The sequence below is a fragment of the Muscardinus avellanarius genome (assembly GCF_963383645.1).
Source record: "Muscardinus avellanarius genome assembly, chromosome: 14".
In the NCBI taxonomy this organism is placed as follows: domain Eukaryota; kingdom Metazoa; phylum Chordata; class Mammalia; order Rodentia; family Gliridae; genus Muscardinus; species Muscardinus avellanarius.
The window spans coordinates 977,411-996,547 of record NC_137800.1 but is presented as its reverse complement, the minus strand read 5'-3'; the positions used below and the strand labels follow the sequence as shown (position 1 = coordinate 996,547).

General features: G+C 54.7%; 1 protein-coding gene across 1 annotated transcript in view; it reads right to left on the bottom strand.

Moving 5' to 3' along the window:
- The window catches only part of ARHGEF10 (Rho guanine nucleotide exchange factor 10), a gene marked incomplete at both ends in the record, with an annotated part of 69,100 nt that extends 50,346 nt beyond the window's left edge, over positions 1–18,754 (bottom strand). Inside the window, 6 exons of the mRNA XM_080710903.1 lie at positions 4,838–4,894; positions 7,088–7,164; positions 9,675–9,741; positions 12,081–12,347; positions 13,054–13,206; positions 18,718–18,754. Of these exons, the coding sequence (XP_080567029.1) occupies positions 4,838–4,894; positions 7,088–7,164; positions 9,675–9,741; positions 12,081–12,347; positions 13,054–13,206; positions 18,718–18,754 (658 nt within the window). The remainder of the gene's footprint in view (positions 1–4,837; positions 4,895–7,087; positions 7,165–9,674; positions 9,742–12,080; positions 12,348–13,053; positions 13,207–18,717) is intronic.
- Between the last annotated feature and the right edge of the window lie 383 nt (positions 18,755–19,137).

Genomic DNA, 19,137 nt, shown 5'->3' with positions numbered 1-19,137 from the left:
GGTCAGTGGTAGAAGCTATCAGAACAATTCAGAGGGACGGAGGGAGGGAGGCAGCCACGCTCCGCTCTGGCGCGCCTCAGCGGCGCTGGTCCTCAGCCTCCTCCACGTGGGCCGTGAAGTGTGAGGTCCCACTGCTCCCACGGCCCACCCAGACCCTAGGGATCCCCGGTCTGTAAGACCCCACCACAGTTACTCCACGTACTACTCTAGCGATAGCAAGCTTTCCATGAAGGAAAATACTAGAGAAGTTTATGAAATATAAAAAGATGAGGTAGACGCGTGGTGTGTAGGCGATGGCAGGCAGACGCCGAGGACGACTGACGGCAGGTGAGAGGCGGCGGGTGAGCAGTTCCCCGAAGGGACAGGCGAGCGCCACTGAAGGCCCAACTCAGTGATGCTCACTTTAAACAGCTGCACTTTTGCTAACAATTTTGGTAAAAAGTCTAATAAAACTTCTAAATAAGCTGCTAGTTACTTAAATGGCTTCATGACATCACTCATTTCAGAAGTGATGAGGACTATGTCACCAAGAACAATGACAAAGGGGCTTCATTTGAAAATCCCCAGGGCCAGGTGCACATCTTTCTTTCACAGTCTGTGCCCTGTGGATGTCCTGGGCTCAGCTGCACCACCTGACAGACAGCTCCTGCCAGAGCGGAGACCTGCCGCCCACCCGGGGCAGCCTCCCTCCCGAGAGGGAGGGGTTCCTATAGAGATGGGATGTCCACGCATTAAAATACATTCATCACGGCCTGTTCTACTTATCACATACACATCTTCACGCTGTTTGCTGCAACACACCTGGCCTTCAACCACAAGTTATTAGGCGCTGATAATTACGTTCTCCAGGATAAAGCAAGCCTTGTGCATACGGGGACTTCAAAAGCAGTTTTGTTTTTTTTGTGTGTGGTACTTGGGGTGGAACCCAGAGGCTTTCTACCTCGGGGCTATACTCTCAGACCTATTTTATATTTTATTTGGAAACAGGGTCTCACTAAGTTGCTGAGAGCATCACTAAGTAGCTGAGGCTGGCTTTGAACCTGCACGATCCTCCTGTCTCAGCCTCCCAAGTGCGGGAATTATAAGCGTGTGCCACCATGCCTGGCTCAAAAGCAAAGTTTGCTTCCACTGGAAATGAGCAATTAGACATGTCTCGCTGCTTTAAACCCAGATACTTCAACGCACTCTCACCTCGTACCATCTTCCCACTGAGTTTAGACTGCTTCCTTCAGAATACAAAACAACCCTCCAAGTGTCTGAGAGAACCTCTGAAGGGTACGAGCCATGGGAGCCACACGCAGGTGTCTAAGGATGACTGTCCAGGCAGCGGGAGCTTTGGGAAGGCCTCGCGGGTCGCTCATGGAGACGCCCTGGCCAGCTGCTACACTTGGGGCTCACGCAGCGAACAAGAGGTCCTCCTCCTAGCAGGATGACCACAAGTGCCCCAGAGCCCAGCAGGCACCCAGGGACACAGGGCAGCAGGGCAGGCATCCCAGACAGCCCCAGGACGCTCCTGCCCCGCCCCCTGCACTGGCAACTCCTCTGGCCCACACAGAGGACGACGAATTGGGAGGTGCACGTGTGGTTCTCACGGGTAACTCTCCCCCAGGTCAGACTGCGGGCCGTCTGAGAGTGGAAGCCACGTCTGTGTTCATCAAACACACCTGTGAAAGAACTCTAAGCCAGGAGCCTTGACCATCCCGCGCCGTGCCAGGGCTCTCGGGGTCTGGCTGAGTCTCTACTTGCCACGAATTGCATTTCAGGATGGTCCAACAGTGTCTGTCTTTGGTCTTAGGAGAGACAAGAGCCCCAACATCTCAGGCCCCGCAGGAGCCTTGACCGCCAGCCCTCTCGCGAGAGAGCAGTGCCGCCTGGCAGTGTAGACTTTGGCCGCAGGCACACGCAGGGCTTCCGTGGACTTCCGAGCATCTCAACTGTCTGTGACAGTGAGCCACCGCGCCCTCCTCAGCTCCCAGTGCAGACTCCTGGCTTCTGAAACTCCAGACTCAACCCGGGCCTGTGGAGCAGTTCCCGCTGAGGCCAGTGAAGGCCGGTTCTCCCAGCTCTCTGGCTGTAGTCCTGGGCCTGCCCCAAGTTCTAGAACAATCTGCAGTGCAGAATGTGCTCGGTGCCTCTGGACTCTACAGAGGATCAAATGGTGGCTTTCCTATGATATGTGCCTTGCCACAATTTAAAACAGAAAAAAAGTGACCCTGGGTGGTCTTCATCCCTCTGGTGGCTTCTTCAGTCTCCCCCGGCACTCAGACCTTGACTTTTTTTTTTTTTTTGGTGGTACTGGGGTTCCTGGAAACCCTTCTGCCTCCGGGTTCCACTCCCAGACCTATTTTTATACTTTTTTATTTGGAAACAGGGTCTCAAGCCAGCATGGCTGGCTTTGAACCTGCACAATCCTCCTGTCTCTGCCTCCCAAGTGCAGGGATTACAAGCGTGCACCACCACGCCCGGCTCAGACCTTGACTTTGATGAAGCATCGTGGACCTCGGCTCCTCGGACACAGCCACCCTCACAGCCCACCACAGCCGCCCTCCCGAAGCGCCACCTTCAAGATGAGGGTTAGAAGGAATCGCTGAGCTTAGTGCATCTGCTTGGCTTCAAGTACACTTAACTGTGGAACTTTTGACATACGTGAAAAGCCTCAAGTAGCAGGCATGTTTGCTGCCCACCTAAAGCCTGTCCTGCTGGCCCTGCACACGTTCACGGGCAGCAAAAGCCAGCCGCAGATCCAGATCCAGTTAACGCCCGGCCCCGCCACCCCACACCCCACGGCTTCTCTCTCCCTGTCGGTGACAGGCAGCCAGGGAGGTGGCCCGGAAGGCGCTGGCGCCTGCCCCTGTGCCTGCCGACGAGACCCTCTAGATTCTGCCGCCCCAGCCTAGCTCTGCCGGTGCCGCTTCCTTCTGCCGGCCGTCTTCTTCACTCTCTTCATGTAGCCGACTTGGATCTGAGCTCGCTAGGATGTATTATTTTTAACATATGCCAATATGTCTATGAGCTTATTATTTTAAATCGATCCTATTAAGTCTTTAATCAGGTCAAATTTTTTCCTGATTTCTGTTTTGACCATGACCTACACAGGACTGCGAATTTTAATTTCCAAATGTTTGTGTCTGTGTTTTGTTGACTTCACCGGGTGGTTGTCAGGGAATGAGGCCTTTAGCTTTCACTAGAACGCACTGGGATGAGTTCTTTAGCATTTGTAAATATTTTCTTTCAGGCCTTCTATATAATTTTAGAAATATTTCATGTATTTGAAGGTATGGATAATAAAAAAGCATTAGCTTCAAGACTCTATAGATGGCTTCCACATTTACTGATTTTTGTATCCAGTATCCAACAGTAGTGGAGAGAGTTGGTTAAGAGCTCCCACTACAACTATGAGCTTCCTTACTTCTGATTACACCTTCATCAGTTTGCTTTACAGATTTTTTTCTTTTCTTTTCTTTTCTTTTTTTTTTTTGGTACTAGGGACTGAACCCAGGAGCATTCTACCTCTGGGCTAGCCCTATTTTATTTTTTATTTTAAACAAGGTCTCAGGAAGTTGCTGAGGGTCTCACTAAGTTGCTGAGGCTGGCCTCGAACCTCCTATCTTGGCCTTGAAGTCCTGGGATTTATCTCCTTGGAGGCTCTGCTGTAGGCCCCTGTAAGCGCAGAGCCGGGCCATCTCCTCATGAACCGTGCCCCCGTACCTAGAAGCGCACAGCACCTCACCCATCACGGCCACGCCCGCTGCACCGCGAGCTGCTTGCTCCGCCATCCCTTCCACGCCTCTGTGCGCTGCTGTCTCCCTCACCGGAGCACAGCTAGCTTTCCATGTTATTCACCTGAGAATTTCTTTTCCTGGCAATGTATCCACTCTCTATTTTCTCTAAGTGCCAATACACTGGGACTTGTTCTGCTATCTTTTCTCGTGTTATTTTGCTATTCTGCCTTCATCTGTATGTTCTAGCTTTCGACCAGACTGGGCTTTGCTCTGCTGGTTTGGAACTTAATAATGTATTTCTGTTATCTTCTCTCTTGCCATGAGACACACACTTGATGGGTGGTGGCCAGACAAACCCAGCCGACCCGCCAGCCTGGGCAGACTCCGGGCACCCCAGGCGCCCACCGATCTGTGCCCACAAGTTTGCCGTCTTGGTCACGCACGCTTCTCTCTTGCTTCCTGACTTCCTTCTGGGTTTGGGGCCGTTTTCCTGGAAGTACAGCGCTGAAGGCGCCTTCAGAGCTGCCGGGGGCACCTCAAGTCTGGGTCCGGGTCCGGGTCCGGAGCTTCTCTTCCCAAAGGACCGTGCTGGCTGGTGCGGAGGGAAGCGGGGGCCGGGGGGCTCCTTTTCTGGCCCTGGGCCCCGCTGCCGCGGCTCCCCGAGAGGGCCGCCCCCCGCCGCTCTGGAGAGCTCGCTGTGGAGTTGGCGCTCCGAGGCTCCTCCGGCGGCAGTCGCTGACAGGGGGGCTGACACTACTCAGTCCTGCAGCACACTTCTACTTCTGCGCCCTGAGGACCTACACCTTTACTTCCAGAAGCTTCCCAGCGGCTCTTTCTGGCATTCCCTCGCCTCTGCTCACTAGACGGGGCTGTGCTTCCGGCCTCCTCACCTCCTTCCTCCTGGTTTCCTTCCTCGCGCGCTTTCTGCGTCAAGTGCTATGACCACACCAGTGTCCTGCACGTCACAGCCACGTGTCACCATGACACGCAGACGGGAGTCCAGGAGACCCACGTGCTGAGCCCCAGGGATGGTGTGCACACCAGAGTCACTTGTGCACCCAGGGGGAAGCCTGCTAAACCAAACCCCCCAAAATCAGTCCCAGTCAAGAGCAAACCTGGTTCCGAGTCTGAATTTTCCCTGGGAACGTCATCGTAAATTGCTTCCTCCGGATCTGCAAGGAAAGTTAGGAAACATTAAAAACAGAGTGGAAGCCGGGCGTGGTGGTGGGCGTGGAGGGGCAGCATTCGGGAGGCTGAGACTGGAGGATCACGGCCAGCCCCAGCTACTTAGTGAGGCCTTTTGTAACTCAGCGAGACCCTGTTTTAAAACACAAAACGAAAAACAGGGCTGGGGGTGTAGCTCAGTGGTAGAATGCCCCTGGGTTCCATCCCCAGACCCACAGAAAAAAACAAAAACAATGGAGTGGAACCAGCTGTGCTCAGCTGGAACTCTGTGCGCCACCGTCTCCTGCGACTGGCTCAGAAGCTCGCTTGAGAAGGGCGGGTAACATGGCCACAGAGGACAAGCATTATTTTTAGGGCAGGATGGAGGAGTTGTGAAGTATCACCCACAGGAGCTCATGGTCCAGGCCAACTGACCCCAGGACTGTGTTCGACCAGACCTCTCTACATGGCTCGCTCACGAACATCCTTGAGTTCATGAGTTAAGTTGAAAGCATTTTCATATACAAAAAGGCCCACAGAGAGGAGGTACAGAGTTTCAAAAATAAAGAGAGAACCCACTGGTGCTGCATAAAATGGGAAGCCATCAAAATGAAGCAATGCCAAGCCGGCCGTGGTGGCACACATCTGCAATCCCAGAACTTGGGAGGCCGAGACAGGAGGATCACAGGTTTGAGGCCCTCTGGAACTTAATGAGACCCTTCTTCAAAAATAAAGAATAAAAAATAGGCCTGGGGATGTAGCCTGGAGGTAGAATGCCCCTGAATTCAGTCCCTAGTACAAAAAAAAAGAACACATGCCTCTGGGGTACATGCACCCTAGAGGTGCAAAATAGCTGCATCACTAAAGGTTGGTGTGTAAGGTGGTCCACCTGTGTTACACGAGACGTTCTGTTCTGTGTAAGTGTCCCTGAGGGGCAGGGGGCAACAGCAGCAGACAATGCATCCCCTCCGAGCAGCAGACTTAAGTTGACTTCAATGTGTCCCTTCATGCAAGGACCTTTCAGGTTTGTTTTCTTAAGTACTCGCTTAGGGGTGTTACCTTTTCTGCCCAAGGCCATCCAAATCACAAAGTATTGGTACGTAAAAATCCACAGGGTGAGACATGCACCTGGACCTCCCTGGCCAGCGGCTGCCCGGAGGCCGGAGGCACCCGGGGCTGGGGCTGGGGGAGCTGGGCAGGGAGCAGGGCAGCGGAGAACAGGCTCTGCCCACGGAGGCAGGCCCGCTCTGAGCTTACGCAGCTCACTTCCAGCTGCAGTTATTCTAATTAACTGAGGCAAAAACAAGCAATGGGAGGAATCCAGACAAATTCCACAGAGAAAATAGAACTGCTGGCGAAGAGCACAATGATTTCGTCTGTGGGGACCCCGATTGGACAGCCCCAGGCGGAGCCATCCAATCACACGAGGGCCTCTGTCCTGACAAAGTCACGCTAAAGCCAGACTGAAGCCTTCCCAGAAATAATCTAGCAAATGGAGACAGCTCAGGTGATCAGGTAAGACAAGTGGGTGGGCAGCTGCGCATAAACAGGCACAGCTAGGAGACGGGCGTGGTGGGCACGCCTGTCATCCCAGCACTTAGGAGGCTGAGACAGGAGGATTGCAGGTTCGCACCCAGCCCCAGCTACTGAGTGAGGCCCTCTGCAACTTAGACCCTCTTTCAAAATAAAGAATTAAAAATAGGGCTGGGAATATAGCTTGGAGGTAGAATGCCCCTGGGTTCAGTCCTTAGTACCACCAAAAAAAAAAAAAAAAGGCACATTTAGGAAGTCATCTTGGCATTTCCCTTAAAAATTTAAAAGCAAGTGACTCTGGTTAAAAACATCTCAGTCTCTTAAGCCACAGGTGGAGTCAGGATCTGGTCACCTGGCTGGACCACCCTCCCCCCCAGGCAAAACCACCTTGTGAGGTGGAGACAGGGCTCTCCTGGAGTCTTGAGCCGATGACGCAGAGACTGGCTGGCTGCGGCCTGCAAATCAAGCACCAGCTCCATCTATGACTCCAGACAGAAGCAAATCTGCACTAAAGACACAGTCAGGAGGTGCGAGCTCGGTGCAGGGAGCCCTGGGGAGATTCCTGCATGTTCAGCCTCGGTTACTATTCCAAGTAAGTAACTGCTGTTAAAGGGTCTACTGTGATGGGGCCGCTGCGGATGCCTGGGCTCCCGGGTGGCGGTACTCACTCTCCATCCATGCGGTGTTGGCGGGGTCGGCTGCCCAGCGGGCCAGCGCGCTGCCTTCTCTGCTGCCTTGGTCGCCACTGCAAGAAAGCGCCGGGGTCAGCATGAGGCGAGGCCCCTGCACCCTCTCGCTTGGGGCCTGGCGTGGGCACGCTGTGTGCCTGCTGACGGTTACAGCAGGTCCCAAGGCCCAGCCTTCACTGTGACTGTCGCCAATGACTCCGACTACACAAGCTGCCCCTGAGGCTGGTGGGACAGAGGCACAGGCCGCCTCGCCTGCAGACAGCGAGTCACAGGCCAGGCGGGACTGGGTTCTGCCCTAGGCCTTGGGACGCCACCGCCAGGCTTTGTCCAGAACGAGACCAGACTCACGGGACCCTGGGCGGCGCCTCCCCACGGCACTTCGCGAAGGTAACCCTAGTAGCAGTTATGTAAAAGAGTCAGTGGGAAGAAGAGAGTGGAAATGGGTGGGGGCACGTCTGTGTCCAGACACCCGGGAAAGCTCTCTGAAACGTGCATGCTGAAGCGTTAGCACGGCTTCCCAGAGCCAGGGACGGAGGCGGCCCAGCGCGGGCAGCGCTCCCCTGCCTGCACTGCCTTCTTCCTGAACGTTCTAGGGAGCAGGCTACTCAGGACTGGGAGGCTGAGGGGCAAGGCTCTGGTCAGAGCACGGTACAACCATCACCTTCTCCCTTGGGAGCCGTTCCAAGACCTTGCGCGCAGGGCCTGGACCCTCTGCGCGCTGGTTTTCCCGAGTGACCAGTCGGCAGGTGGCGCACTGGCATGGATTTGCCGGACGTCCCAGGGAGGACATCCGAAATGCCCTACACCTCTCAGAAGTCAGTGCCACCTAACACTGTGAATAGCCCGTTCTGGAAGTTCCCCGTCAACACTTCACACTGTGGGTGGCTGTGGGGAAGCGAAGCTCAGAAAGTGAGGCCACAAGGGGTCTGCACAGACTTCCCAAGGACCCGCTCACCGTGTCTGTGCCATGGCTGTGTGGGCGTGGTGAGAAAATGAACTCTGCTCAGCTGGGAACGGACCACACACAGAGCACGATCCTTGAACCATTTAAGTGTAAGATTACGCTTTCAAAAAATCATTTAAAAAAAATAAGAGGCCGGATGTGGCAGTGCACGTCTGTGATCCCAACATTTGGGAGGCTGAGACAGGAGGATCTCAGGTTTAAAACCAGCCTCAGCAACAAAGCGAGACCCTGTTTCAAAACAAATAAATCAAGAGGGCTGAGGATGCAGCTCAGAGATAGAACCCCTGGATCCAATGCCTAGTACCAAAATTCAAAATAAAACAATCAGTAAGATAATCAGAAGGGGAAATGGTATTTTAAGTTATTCCTAAATGGATTCATACATTTTATTTTATTATTATTATTATTATTTTTTTTTTTTTTGCGGGTCTGAGGATGGAACCCAGGGGCATTCAACCTCCGAGCTACAGCCCCTGCCCTATTTTTTATTCTTTACTTTGAAACCGGGTCTCACTGAGTTGCAGAGGGCCTCACTAAGTAGCTGAGGCTGTCCGTGAACCGCGATCCTCCGGTCTTAGCCTCCCAAATGCTGGGATTACAAGCATGCACCACCACGCCCGGCCATACATTTTATTTTTATAGCACATTTACCGCTTAGAAAAAGATAGCAAGTATTTTATGATTCATACATTTTTAATCTTCATGCTCTCAAAAACCAGTGAGCATTTCAACACATTACGTTCTATACTTTTTCTCTTCACAAGACATCCTTTTTTTCATTTTTTTTGCGGTACTGGGGATGTATCCCAGGGGCATTCTACCTCTGAGCTACACCCCCAGCCCTAATTATTATTCTTTATTTTGAAACGGAGTCTCACTGAGTTGCAGAGGGCCTAAGTAGCTGAGGTTGTCCACGAACCGCGATCCTCCGGTCTCAGTCTCCCAAATGCTGGGATGACAAGCGTGCGCCACCACGCCCGGCTCTACAAAACTTCATTCTTTCAATCAACATATTTCCCAGTGAGTTTTATGTTGCTAGTGATAAAACACCAGTGTGAGCCAGGCGTGGTGGGGAATGTTTGTAATCCCAGCATTCGGAAGGCTGACACAGGAGGATCGTGGTTCGTGGACAGCCTCAGCTAGTGAGGCCCTTTGCAACTCAGTGAGGCCCTGTTTCAAAATAAAGAATTAAAAATAGGGCTGGGGGTATAGCTTGGAGGTAGAATGCCCCTGGGTTCCATCCCCAGACCCACAAAAAAAAAGACACCAGTGCTAATTTTAATTACACACAATTGTGATTTCTAATGAATTTTCTTGGCTGATCAGCTTTTTGACCGAATTCTCTATTTGCCCATTGGCTTTCAGGAGGCTTTCCTGTCTGGGATGCTTTAATCCTTAACGAGTAAAGAGGAGAAAGACTGGGTGAGGGTGAAGACCAGCCACACCAACCTGGGGCTCCGCCTGGCGCCATGGCTGCCACTCCACCCCGCAGGCTCAGAGGCGCCCACGTCAGGCTCTCTGGGGACCCACAGCAGGAAGGGCCTGAGAGCCCTATGGGCTCAGCAAGCGTAGCACGTGGGAACAGGGCCCGCCCCAAGCTACCTGTGTGCCGGGTCCTCGGAGCTCACGGAGTTACACCGGTGGTCCTCCAGGACGTCCGGACTTTCTGCTAAGACAGAAACAAAAAGTGCCTTTGCTCTGGTGCCCTGAGGATGAGTTCCTGTTTCCCCTTCTTATAACGACAGCCTGGTGTTTCGTAAAGACGATTAACCCACACTTAAAATTTTAGCTTTTAGATAAAACATATTGAAAACAAGATTATAATAAAATCAGAAATGTCAAGGTCTTAAGAAATACACAGACAAGCAGCTAAATCAGACCACAGCTAACAGAAGCAAAGGCTCTTCCATTTGAGCTTCCACGGGCATTTACAAACTCTAACAACTATCAGGGGAGAGGCAGTGATTGATAGGTGACAATCAACACACACACACACACACACACACACACACACACACACACACACACAGCTGGCCTCAGGCGCCCTCGGGTCATTTTCCTCCCAACTGCATCCCAGGATCAGGAGTGCTGAGCCCATGACTAAGGGTCCACACACTTCACACCGGCAGATGTGTAGATGGCCAAGCAAGGGCCGAGGAGGAGCCGGAGAGCGGAGGGAGGAGAGGCAGCTCCCGCTCGGCTGGCGGGTGGGCAGGACGTGGGCATGCCCAGTGCTGGCCAGGGTGTGTGTCTGGAGAGTCCTGTGATCCCCCAGCCGTCCAGGCTAAGGCCGTCAGCCTCGGAGCCAGGCTGGCCCAGGCCTCAGGCCTCACCTCCCGCAGCACGGGAGGAGGCTGGCACGCTCCTTACTCTTCAAGGGAAGAGATGAGCATGGGCTTGCTCCTTGGATCCAGGACTCAGGGCAGTGTTTACCTCAATACTATTATTACTGGCTCTTGGTTGGTGGTTAAAAAAAAAAAGCAAACTGATTCATAATCATGCTGAATTATTGTTAGAATAAGCTACTTTTAAGTCATGTTCAACTACTTAAAATAACCAGATAATTTTAAAGTGGGCAAATTGCCTTAAAATGAACACGTTTGCACAAAATCTCCAGGACCCACATGAAGACAGTCCCTGCTGTCTGGTTACAGAATAAGAACAGCATGTGGTTCGTGGCAGTCTCAGGATCATGGCAAATCCCAGCAGAAAACAGGCGGGAAACGTCCATTCTGAGAACCTCTGCGATTCCCAGTATTAAAGATCATGTGTGAGTGTGTGTGTGTGTGTGTGTGTGTGTGTGTGTGTGTGTGCGCGCGCGCGCGCATGCTCACACTTGTGTGTGTTACTGGGATTGAACCCAGGGGCATTCTACCTGAATTACCCCCAACTACGGCACCTTTTTATTTTTTGAAACGGGGTCTAAGTTGCAGAGGCTGACCTGGAACCTGCAATCCTCCTGCCTCAGCCTCCCAAGTACTGGGTTATAGGCATGCATCACCACTGCCAGCTAAGAGTTTTCTTCAAAGATTTGTTTTCTCAGTTGCTGTTAACCAGAAAGGAAAGACCCTTTACAGAAACTCACACACACACGTAAGCTACATGTCTACATCTGGGCCGTTCTCACGTGCTGCGCTCTTCCGTGAGAAGGACGCCTCACGCCTGAGGGAGTTCTAGTGTCTGGGGAAGCCAGCAGAAAAACAAGGCAGTGTCAGCTCGGAGAGAGTGCGCCCGGGCTCTGCAGACGGGCAGCACGCGCTCCGGTCACCAGGACCTGCGGCAGGGCCCAGGAGGCCCGACCTCGACCGGCCGGGCCAGCCCAGAAGCACCGACTCTCCTCCCACTCTGGGGAAACAGGGATGCTGAACGCCTAGTTCCCACGGAAGGGCCAGTCGGGCATGGCAGCTGGGGCCGCAGGGGCTCCATCTAGCTCCCTGCGTGGTGGGGAAGCGGAGGCTGCCTGCCCTGCCCTGTCCCAGAGGGACGTAGGCCAGAGGGGCAGCAAGCATCCTGGCCTGCCATGCCAGGCCAGGTGGCTGTGGGGAACTGGGCTCCTCCTGACCGCCACAGATGCTCCCCTGCTCCCTGGGCCAAGGGAATCCCCTCCCCTTGGCCCCCTCTCTCTCTGGCTCCCTCGGTCTCCTCTGTCCCAGAATGAAGACAGCTGGGGACTGGCTCCCACCGCAAGGTGTGTGGGTTGGCAGGTGACGTCAGGACACAACTGTGACCTACGACAATGACAAGCCCTGGAGAATGCCACGCTGGGGGGGGCCTGGGGCCGGCCCTGGGCAAAGGCCGGAGCCCCAACAGCACAGAGGCCAGACGTGGAGACCAGCCGGGTGTTCGGAACCCTCAGGGTGAGCCTCTTTACCCATGCTCAGCTTCGCAGGGAAGCTGACTTGGGGGCCACTGTCCAGCCTTGTAAATAAACCCTGATCACCATGGGCCAAGAGACCGAGAGGCTGCTGAGCCAGCGCCGTGCCGGGGCCGGGGCCGACGGGGTAGTACCTTCTTCATCCACAGACTCGGTGCGGATGATGACAGGGCTGGAGTAGGCCGGGGGCAGCACGGGCAGGCTGGAGGGAACGGCGTAGCCGCAGGGTGCTGGCACCAAGTAGCCGCTGGGCACGTGTAGCCCCGCGCCTTCCTCCTCCGCGTTCAGCTCTGGGCTCAGGGGCTCCTCCTGGAATGGCGTGATGTCGATGACAGAGTAGGGGTTGACCTTGGTGGGGACTGCGAGCGCGGCGGGTTCTGCCACCACCACGGCCTCTGCTCCTGCCTGGCTCTCACCTCCTGGAGGGCGGAGAGAAGGACGCTTGTCAGGGATCACACCACTGCAGGCACAATGGGGGCCTTCCGGTGCAGGTAGGGAGGAGGCGGGGGCCCTGCATGCTCCGTCCAATGCTCAGACATCCAGACATTCCCAGACGTAGAGTTGGGGTCAGCACCACCTCCGGGCACAGGTGAGAAGCACTTGGCCTGGTGGCTCCCAGGGCAAGAGATGCAATGTGACGTGTTGGGAACCACACTGAGGGGCCTGCAGGGCTCGGGAGGCCAAGGCTGGTCCTGGACCCAGCCTAGCTCAGCAGTGTATCAGGTCAGAGCCCAAGCTCCGGGTCCCGCTCCAGACACAAAGCCCAACTTGCACAGATGGCTTCTCCCGGGTGTCATTGATTTTAATATTTTATGTAGCATACGATGAAATGATGAGACAATTTCTATTAGAAAACAGCAATATCTTTGTCTCCAAAATATAAACAGAAAGGTAAAGCACAAGACTGAAAATCGTGAGGAGAGTACCATGCAGAACAAGCGGCCGGCGCAGGGGTCACACCTGGGTCACGCCCTGGCTCACAACTGGGTCACACCAGGGGCACACCCTGGCTCACGCCCTGGGTCACACCTGGCTCACACCCCGAGGGTGCAGGCCATCGCCCTGGCCCCACCATGCAGGGGCCTGCAGGCCCAGGGCCCGACTCACCCGCGGAGGGGCAGGTGGCCTCGTCCCCTTGCCCCGCTTCCTCGCCCGAGGGGGCCTGGCGATCGGCTTCCGGTGCATCATCTCCACTGTCGAAGTCAAACTGCTCGCCCTCCTCCTCTTCATTGTTATTAGTGTCATATTTCACCTCATTTTCTAAAGCTGGAAGAACAGAAATCACAATGTTAACATTTATCCTGGGCACAAGGATTTGTACCCTCCTGTCCAAGGACAGAAACCAAAGCGCGAGGAGAGGGAGAGGCCGCGACGCTGGGCGCTGGCCTGGCCTGGCGCGGCCTCGTGGCAGGGAGCCCATCAGCAGAGGGGTCAGCCCTCTTGAGCTCCTTTAGCAGGTCCTGCAGCTCACAGTGGAAGAGATGCAGGAAAGAGAAGCGGGAGGGGAAGGGAGGGCGGGACAGCACTGTTCACACATCACGTTGGCTTCCCCAAGGCTTAGGAACCAGTAGGAAACAGCAAGTCTCAGTTGCACAGCACACGAGAGAGGAGATGCTGGATTCTCTAGCAAAAATTCACTCCACAAAATGATCCCGACCATCCCGCTACCCAGAGACCTTCCAGGTGGAATCATGGAACGCGTGCGACACTTCCTCGGTAAGAATCCTAAGTCTGCTCCTTCAGGAGGGGTGGGATTTGCTGAAATGACATGTCTTACATCAGACAGTAAGATTTCTCGGGATGGTGGTGTCCTGCGTGGCAGATTGTTTGCCCATCATCAACAAGGCCCTGCGTTCCATCCCCAGCACTGAAAAAAGAAAAATTATCTCATGTAGACTTTTATAAAAAAAAAAAAAAAAAAAACCCAGAGCCGGGCATGGTGGCGCACGCTTGTAATCCCAGCATTCGGGAGGATGAGACCAGAGGATCGCGGTTTGCGGATAGCCTCAGCTATTTAGTGAGGCCCTCTGCAACTCAGTGAGACCCTGTTTCAAAATAAAGAATAAAAAATAGGGCAGGGGGTGTAGCTTGGAGGTAGAATGCCCCTGGGTTCCATCACCAGACCCGAAAAAAAAAGATAAAAAACCCAGAATTTATTTTTTAAAGAACCAGAGTATTTGCTGGGCGTGGTGGCACACATTTGTCAGCCCAACATTGATTCCGGAGGCTGAGCCTGGAGGATCGCAGTCTGTGGTCAGCATCAGCTGCTTAGTGAGGCCCTCTGCAACTCAGTGAGACCCCGTTTCAAAATAAAGAATAAAAAACAGGGCAGGGAGTGTCGCTTGGAGGAAGAATGCACAGGGTTTCATCTCCAATAACACAATAAATAAATAAAAACCCTAATATTTTACTTGCTATAATCTCATAGCTTTTTTTAAAAAAATCCTCAAATTAAAATGCCTTGCCGGGCATGGTGGTACACACTTGTAATCCCAACATTTGGGAGGCAGATCCTGCAGGATCCCGGTTTGTGACCAACCTCAGCTACTTAGCAAGACGCTTCGTAAATTCAGTGAGACCCTGTCTCAAAAAATAAAAAGACTGAAAAATAGGGCTGGGTTTGTAGCTCAGAGGTAGAATGGCCCTCAGTTCCATCCCAGGTACCACACACAAAAAAAATATTAAAATACCTTAAAATAACATTAGAATCCTCTTTGTCTACCTGGGTTTTCTGTATATTATACATAAAATAGTGAATTTGCTTACAAACATTGGGTTTTTAAAAATCTAGTTCCCACTTTTTTCCTGTGGTTATTTTACACTGGACGACAAAGAACGGGAAGGGCTGTCTGTGTGCAACGTGCAGACGCCGCAGTGGGTGCCTGGCCCCAGAGCCGCCCAGTCCACGGAGGCCACTGCAAACCCAGTGGGCACCTGTCCCTAGAGCCGCCCAGTCCACGGAGGCCACTGCAAACTCAGTGGGTGCCTGTCTCCAGAGCCGCCCAGTCCACGGAGGCCACAGCAAACCCAGTGGGCGCCTGTCCCTAGAGCCGCCCAGTCCATGGAGGCCACTGCAAACCCAGTGGGTGCCTGTCTCCAGAACTGCCCAGTCCATGGAGGCCATAGCAAACAAAAGCAAACATCCTGTGCACGCACACACGCACCCACATGCACATACACACATGTGACATACACAGGCGCCCGCACATTCACACACACACAGAGTTCTAAGCAAACACACAGAAACGCCCACCTGGGTGCCCAGGAGTGTTTAGGAGACCGAAGTAAAAAGTAAAAAAAGTTATGAAGGAAGGGAATGGGGTGTGAGGGGGAGGCGCCTGCCGGCCAGACACAGATGGGCTCTGTCCACTGGCTGGATCCCATCTGGGTCATCCCCCTGCCTGCTGCAGTTGCCACGGCCCGTCCCAGCACACTGCCTGGCGGTGAGCCGGCCCTGTCTACAGCTCTCCTCTCCATCTACACACTCCTGCCTAAAGCCAGGCAGATCTGCCTGTCTTGGGGATCTGCTTGTCTTGCACAGGGATGAGTGGCTCCCGACCCCAAACGCCTGCCAGGGTGATCCCTAGGGAGCACCAGGTGACTGCAGAAAACCCAGGAGGGGCTGAGGCAGCGCGGTCCCAGGGAGCACTGACTGCCCGTGTGGGGGGGGGGCTCCCTGCCTCAAACACCGTGGCCGGCTGCCCACAGAGGACTGGAATTTGTGCAAACCCCCCTCTCTGATGTCTGCCTCTCTAATGAACACTGCAAATCCAAAGCAGCTTCTAAAGACCGGCAAGGAAGCAAAAGGCCAGGAACGGGAGCAAAGAAATACTCATCTCTGTGCTCACAAGAAAGTCAAGCTTTTCTCCTGCTGCTTTTAAGACCCCTTTGACTCTGATATGCACATCTGATTTAAAATATGTGTTATGGTTTGGATACAGAGTGCCCCTGAAAAGCTCATTAACTGATGCTCAGAGGTGATGTATACTTGAATCTCACTGAATGAATCCCCTTGCAGGGCGGTGACCTAGGCAGGTAGTGTGATGAAGGGGTGAGTCACTGGGGTGTGGCCTTGGGGGCTACGCCTATGTCCGTGAACGCCCTTCACAGCTCGCTCTGCTACGGCCCCCGTGATGTGGGCGCTGAGCCCTGTGTTTCTCACTGCTTCCTGCACGGCCACACCCTGAGCTCCACGGACTTCACTTGACCTAACATGGACTGAACTCCAGAAATCTCCAAATGTGAGCAAATGAATCCTCCTTTCTCTATGTCCTGGTCGTCAGGTCTTCAGGGTCACAGAGTGAGAGTGGTGACTAAAGCAGTATAATTTTATCTTATTTTAAATAAAGACTGTTTAAAAAATTCTTTTAAAGTGCTTTAAAGGCACTAGGTTGCATACAACATGGCTGGCCACCAGGAGGCTGTGCACGCCTGGCTTCCTAGCTGGCCCGCAGTGCCACCCTCCAGACCGGCGCCCCCTGCTGGCCTGCTGCTCCCGGGGGTGGGGGCAGCTTCTGCCTGAGCTCAATACAGAGCCAACAGGTACATAGCTGCTGACTTCTCTTGAATGGACATTAACTCGCCGGTAGTACTGATTTCTTTTTCTCCAAACATAATTTGTGGTGGAATTTTGCTATTAGAGAGGGACTTCTGCTGATGGAATGACTTTAAAATCACACAACTGCTGAGTTTTGCTTTCTGAAACATTTGGCAGTATCTTCTAACACAGTTTCCACTATCAGTATCCCTCACCATCACCCACATAGACTGCTGGCGGAACTGCTTGTAGCCACCTGCGACTCCAGAGACCTCACAGATGCGAATTTGCTCAGTCCTCCCAGGATGTAAGAAGGAGAGGCTGGTCCACGTCTGTTGCTCCTGGAGGTAACGTACCTGGACCAGGGCCTGGGGAGCCTGCCCAAGCTGCCAGCCCTACACTCTGCGCGGCAGGCAGGGAGCCCAGCTGTCCTGCCACAGAGCTGCCTCGAAGAGTCCACGTTGGTGCAGACCATGCGGGCTGCTGCCTGGGCAGTGTGCGGAGGAGGCACAGGTACAGAAGAGAGACCCTCCCCCAACATGAACCACAGTGGGCCTGTGCTAAGTAGCCACCAGAAAGACAGCCGTGGGCTAAGCGGGAACTCAGAGCAGACTCACCAAGGACACAGGTGAACGCCGGATTCCAGATGCATCTCAACGGCAACGAAGTACAGACTACACGCAGTGGCCGTGCTGATGTAGGAAAGCAAACTGAGGGTGGACCCTGACAGTGGTGCCCAGCAGGGCAGGGGTGGGTGGGCAGGGCGGGCTGGTGCGCACACTCAGGGCAGGAGCAAGAGTTAGCTGAATAGTGGGAACTCAGTTACGACTGAGATTAATCTAAAATATCGCTGACTCGTCTAGAAGACACCCGGCCGCCGCCTCGTGACAGCCCCCCGGAAAGTCATTGCATGTCACCATGGTTTGGGGCTGGAGCACTTCTGTCTCCGGCTGTGAGCCCCCATGCCCTTGGCCCACGTGATGGAGCCCGTTCTCCACTGTAACAAGACAGCAGCCTCTGGCTCCTCTGCCCACCAGAGCCCAGCACGTTGCTACCGACTTCCAGAGAAAGGCCCCCTGAAACATGAGTAACGCTGAGCTCTGGGGACTTCTTCCTTGCAACACAGTTAGCTCCCAGCCCAGAAGCCCTGGTGGACACCTGTCAAGCTCAGCCTGGTGGGGAAGACCATACCCAGGGAGCGTGGGGGACGTCAGACCCACACAGGCCTCCAGACAAACCCACAGGGGATGATGGCTTGGGTGAGGAGTGGAACACACTGGCAGCCAGCGGGGTGCTCACAGTGTCCCCCCAGAAGCCTTGCAACCACCTCCTCACAGCCGCCAGTCCTCAGTGCCCTGGGCAAGCGCAGCCACATGGCAGCGCGCTGGGGGCTCTCCCAGTGCAGGCTTCCCTGTCTGATCTGCACAGGCACAGGAGGGCCTGCAGACAGGGCAGGGTCCCGCTCTCTCACGACTGCCTGCCGTGCCTCCCCACCAGGCTGCGGTATCTTGTCTTCACACCTGCATTGTTTCTGGTCTCTGGTCCCTGACTCACTTGGGGTGGCTTTGCCAGTAGCCGCTTCTGTGATGCAGCATACCCAGGGGCCATAGCGTCCACGCATGGGCAGGCAGGGCAAAGGTCAGTCTCTTCAGCCCACACCTGCTGGGCCTGCAGGCAAGAAGACCGCTGACCTGCCCCTCCGCCCTGGGTGTGGTCCCACAGACACCCTGAGAACTCAGGCCACCGTGTCTTCTGAGGGCAACAGGAAGCTCTGGGGACGCAGGCCACCCTCCCTGCCGGCGCAGGGGCCAGCGTCCCCATCTGGCCCTCTTGTGGGGACTGAGCTCTGGTGAGGAGACAGGAAGAAACTAGCTGGTGGCTGCCCCCGTCATAGTCCTTGTCCACTGCCGGAAGGATGAAGACGGGCCGCTGGGCCCTCAGCCACCCCCAGAGAAAGGAAGCAGGAGAGAGGACAGTGATCCCCGCATGGTGTGCCGGGACATGCATCCTGGCCACTGAATGGGCCAAGTGGATCAGCCTGGATCAAGGGAACTTATGACCCATGGGGGCCGAGGTGCTGCGGGCAGGCAGGGCTTACGGACCAGGGGCACTTAGAGGCCCACGGCCCGGGGCCCACTGTGCCCTCCTCTCTCCCAGGGAATCTCAACCCAACCGCAGCCCCAGTGGGCAGCAGCTGAGTGGCTCCGGAAGCCCAGGCACCAGAGGCGACGCACCTGTGGGGACGGGAGAAGGCGCCTCTCCCTGGTCCATGTCAGCTGCCCAGGTTCAGGAGACCACAGCCGCTGCCGAAAGCAGACACTTCCCGTCACATTTCTGGCAGGCCAATGTCACTCGCGATGTGTGGGCTCTGTGTGATAGCCCTGCGAGGAGAAGGAAATGATCAGTCACGCTGTGCCCTTGCGCGCGCTGAGGGATCTCCCCTGAAACAGCATCCAGGAGCAAAACAGGACGCAAGCTCAGAGCGAGCCCAGCCCACCTGAACCCCAGGCGCACGGCCAGACCCTGCCTCCCACCCACCTGAACCCCAGGCGCACGGCCAGACCCTGCCTCCCAGCCCACCTGAACCCCAGGCGCACGGCCAGACCCTGCCTCCCACCCACCCCGCTTGCAAGTTGGCTCGATCGCATATGTGC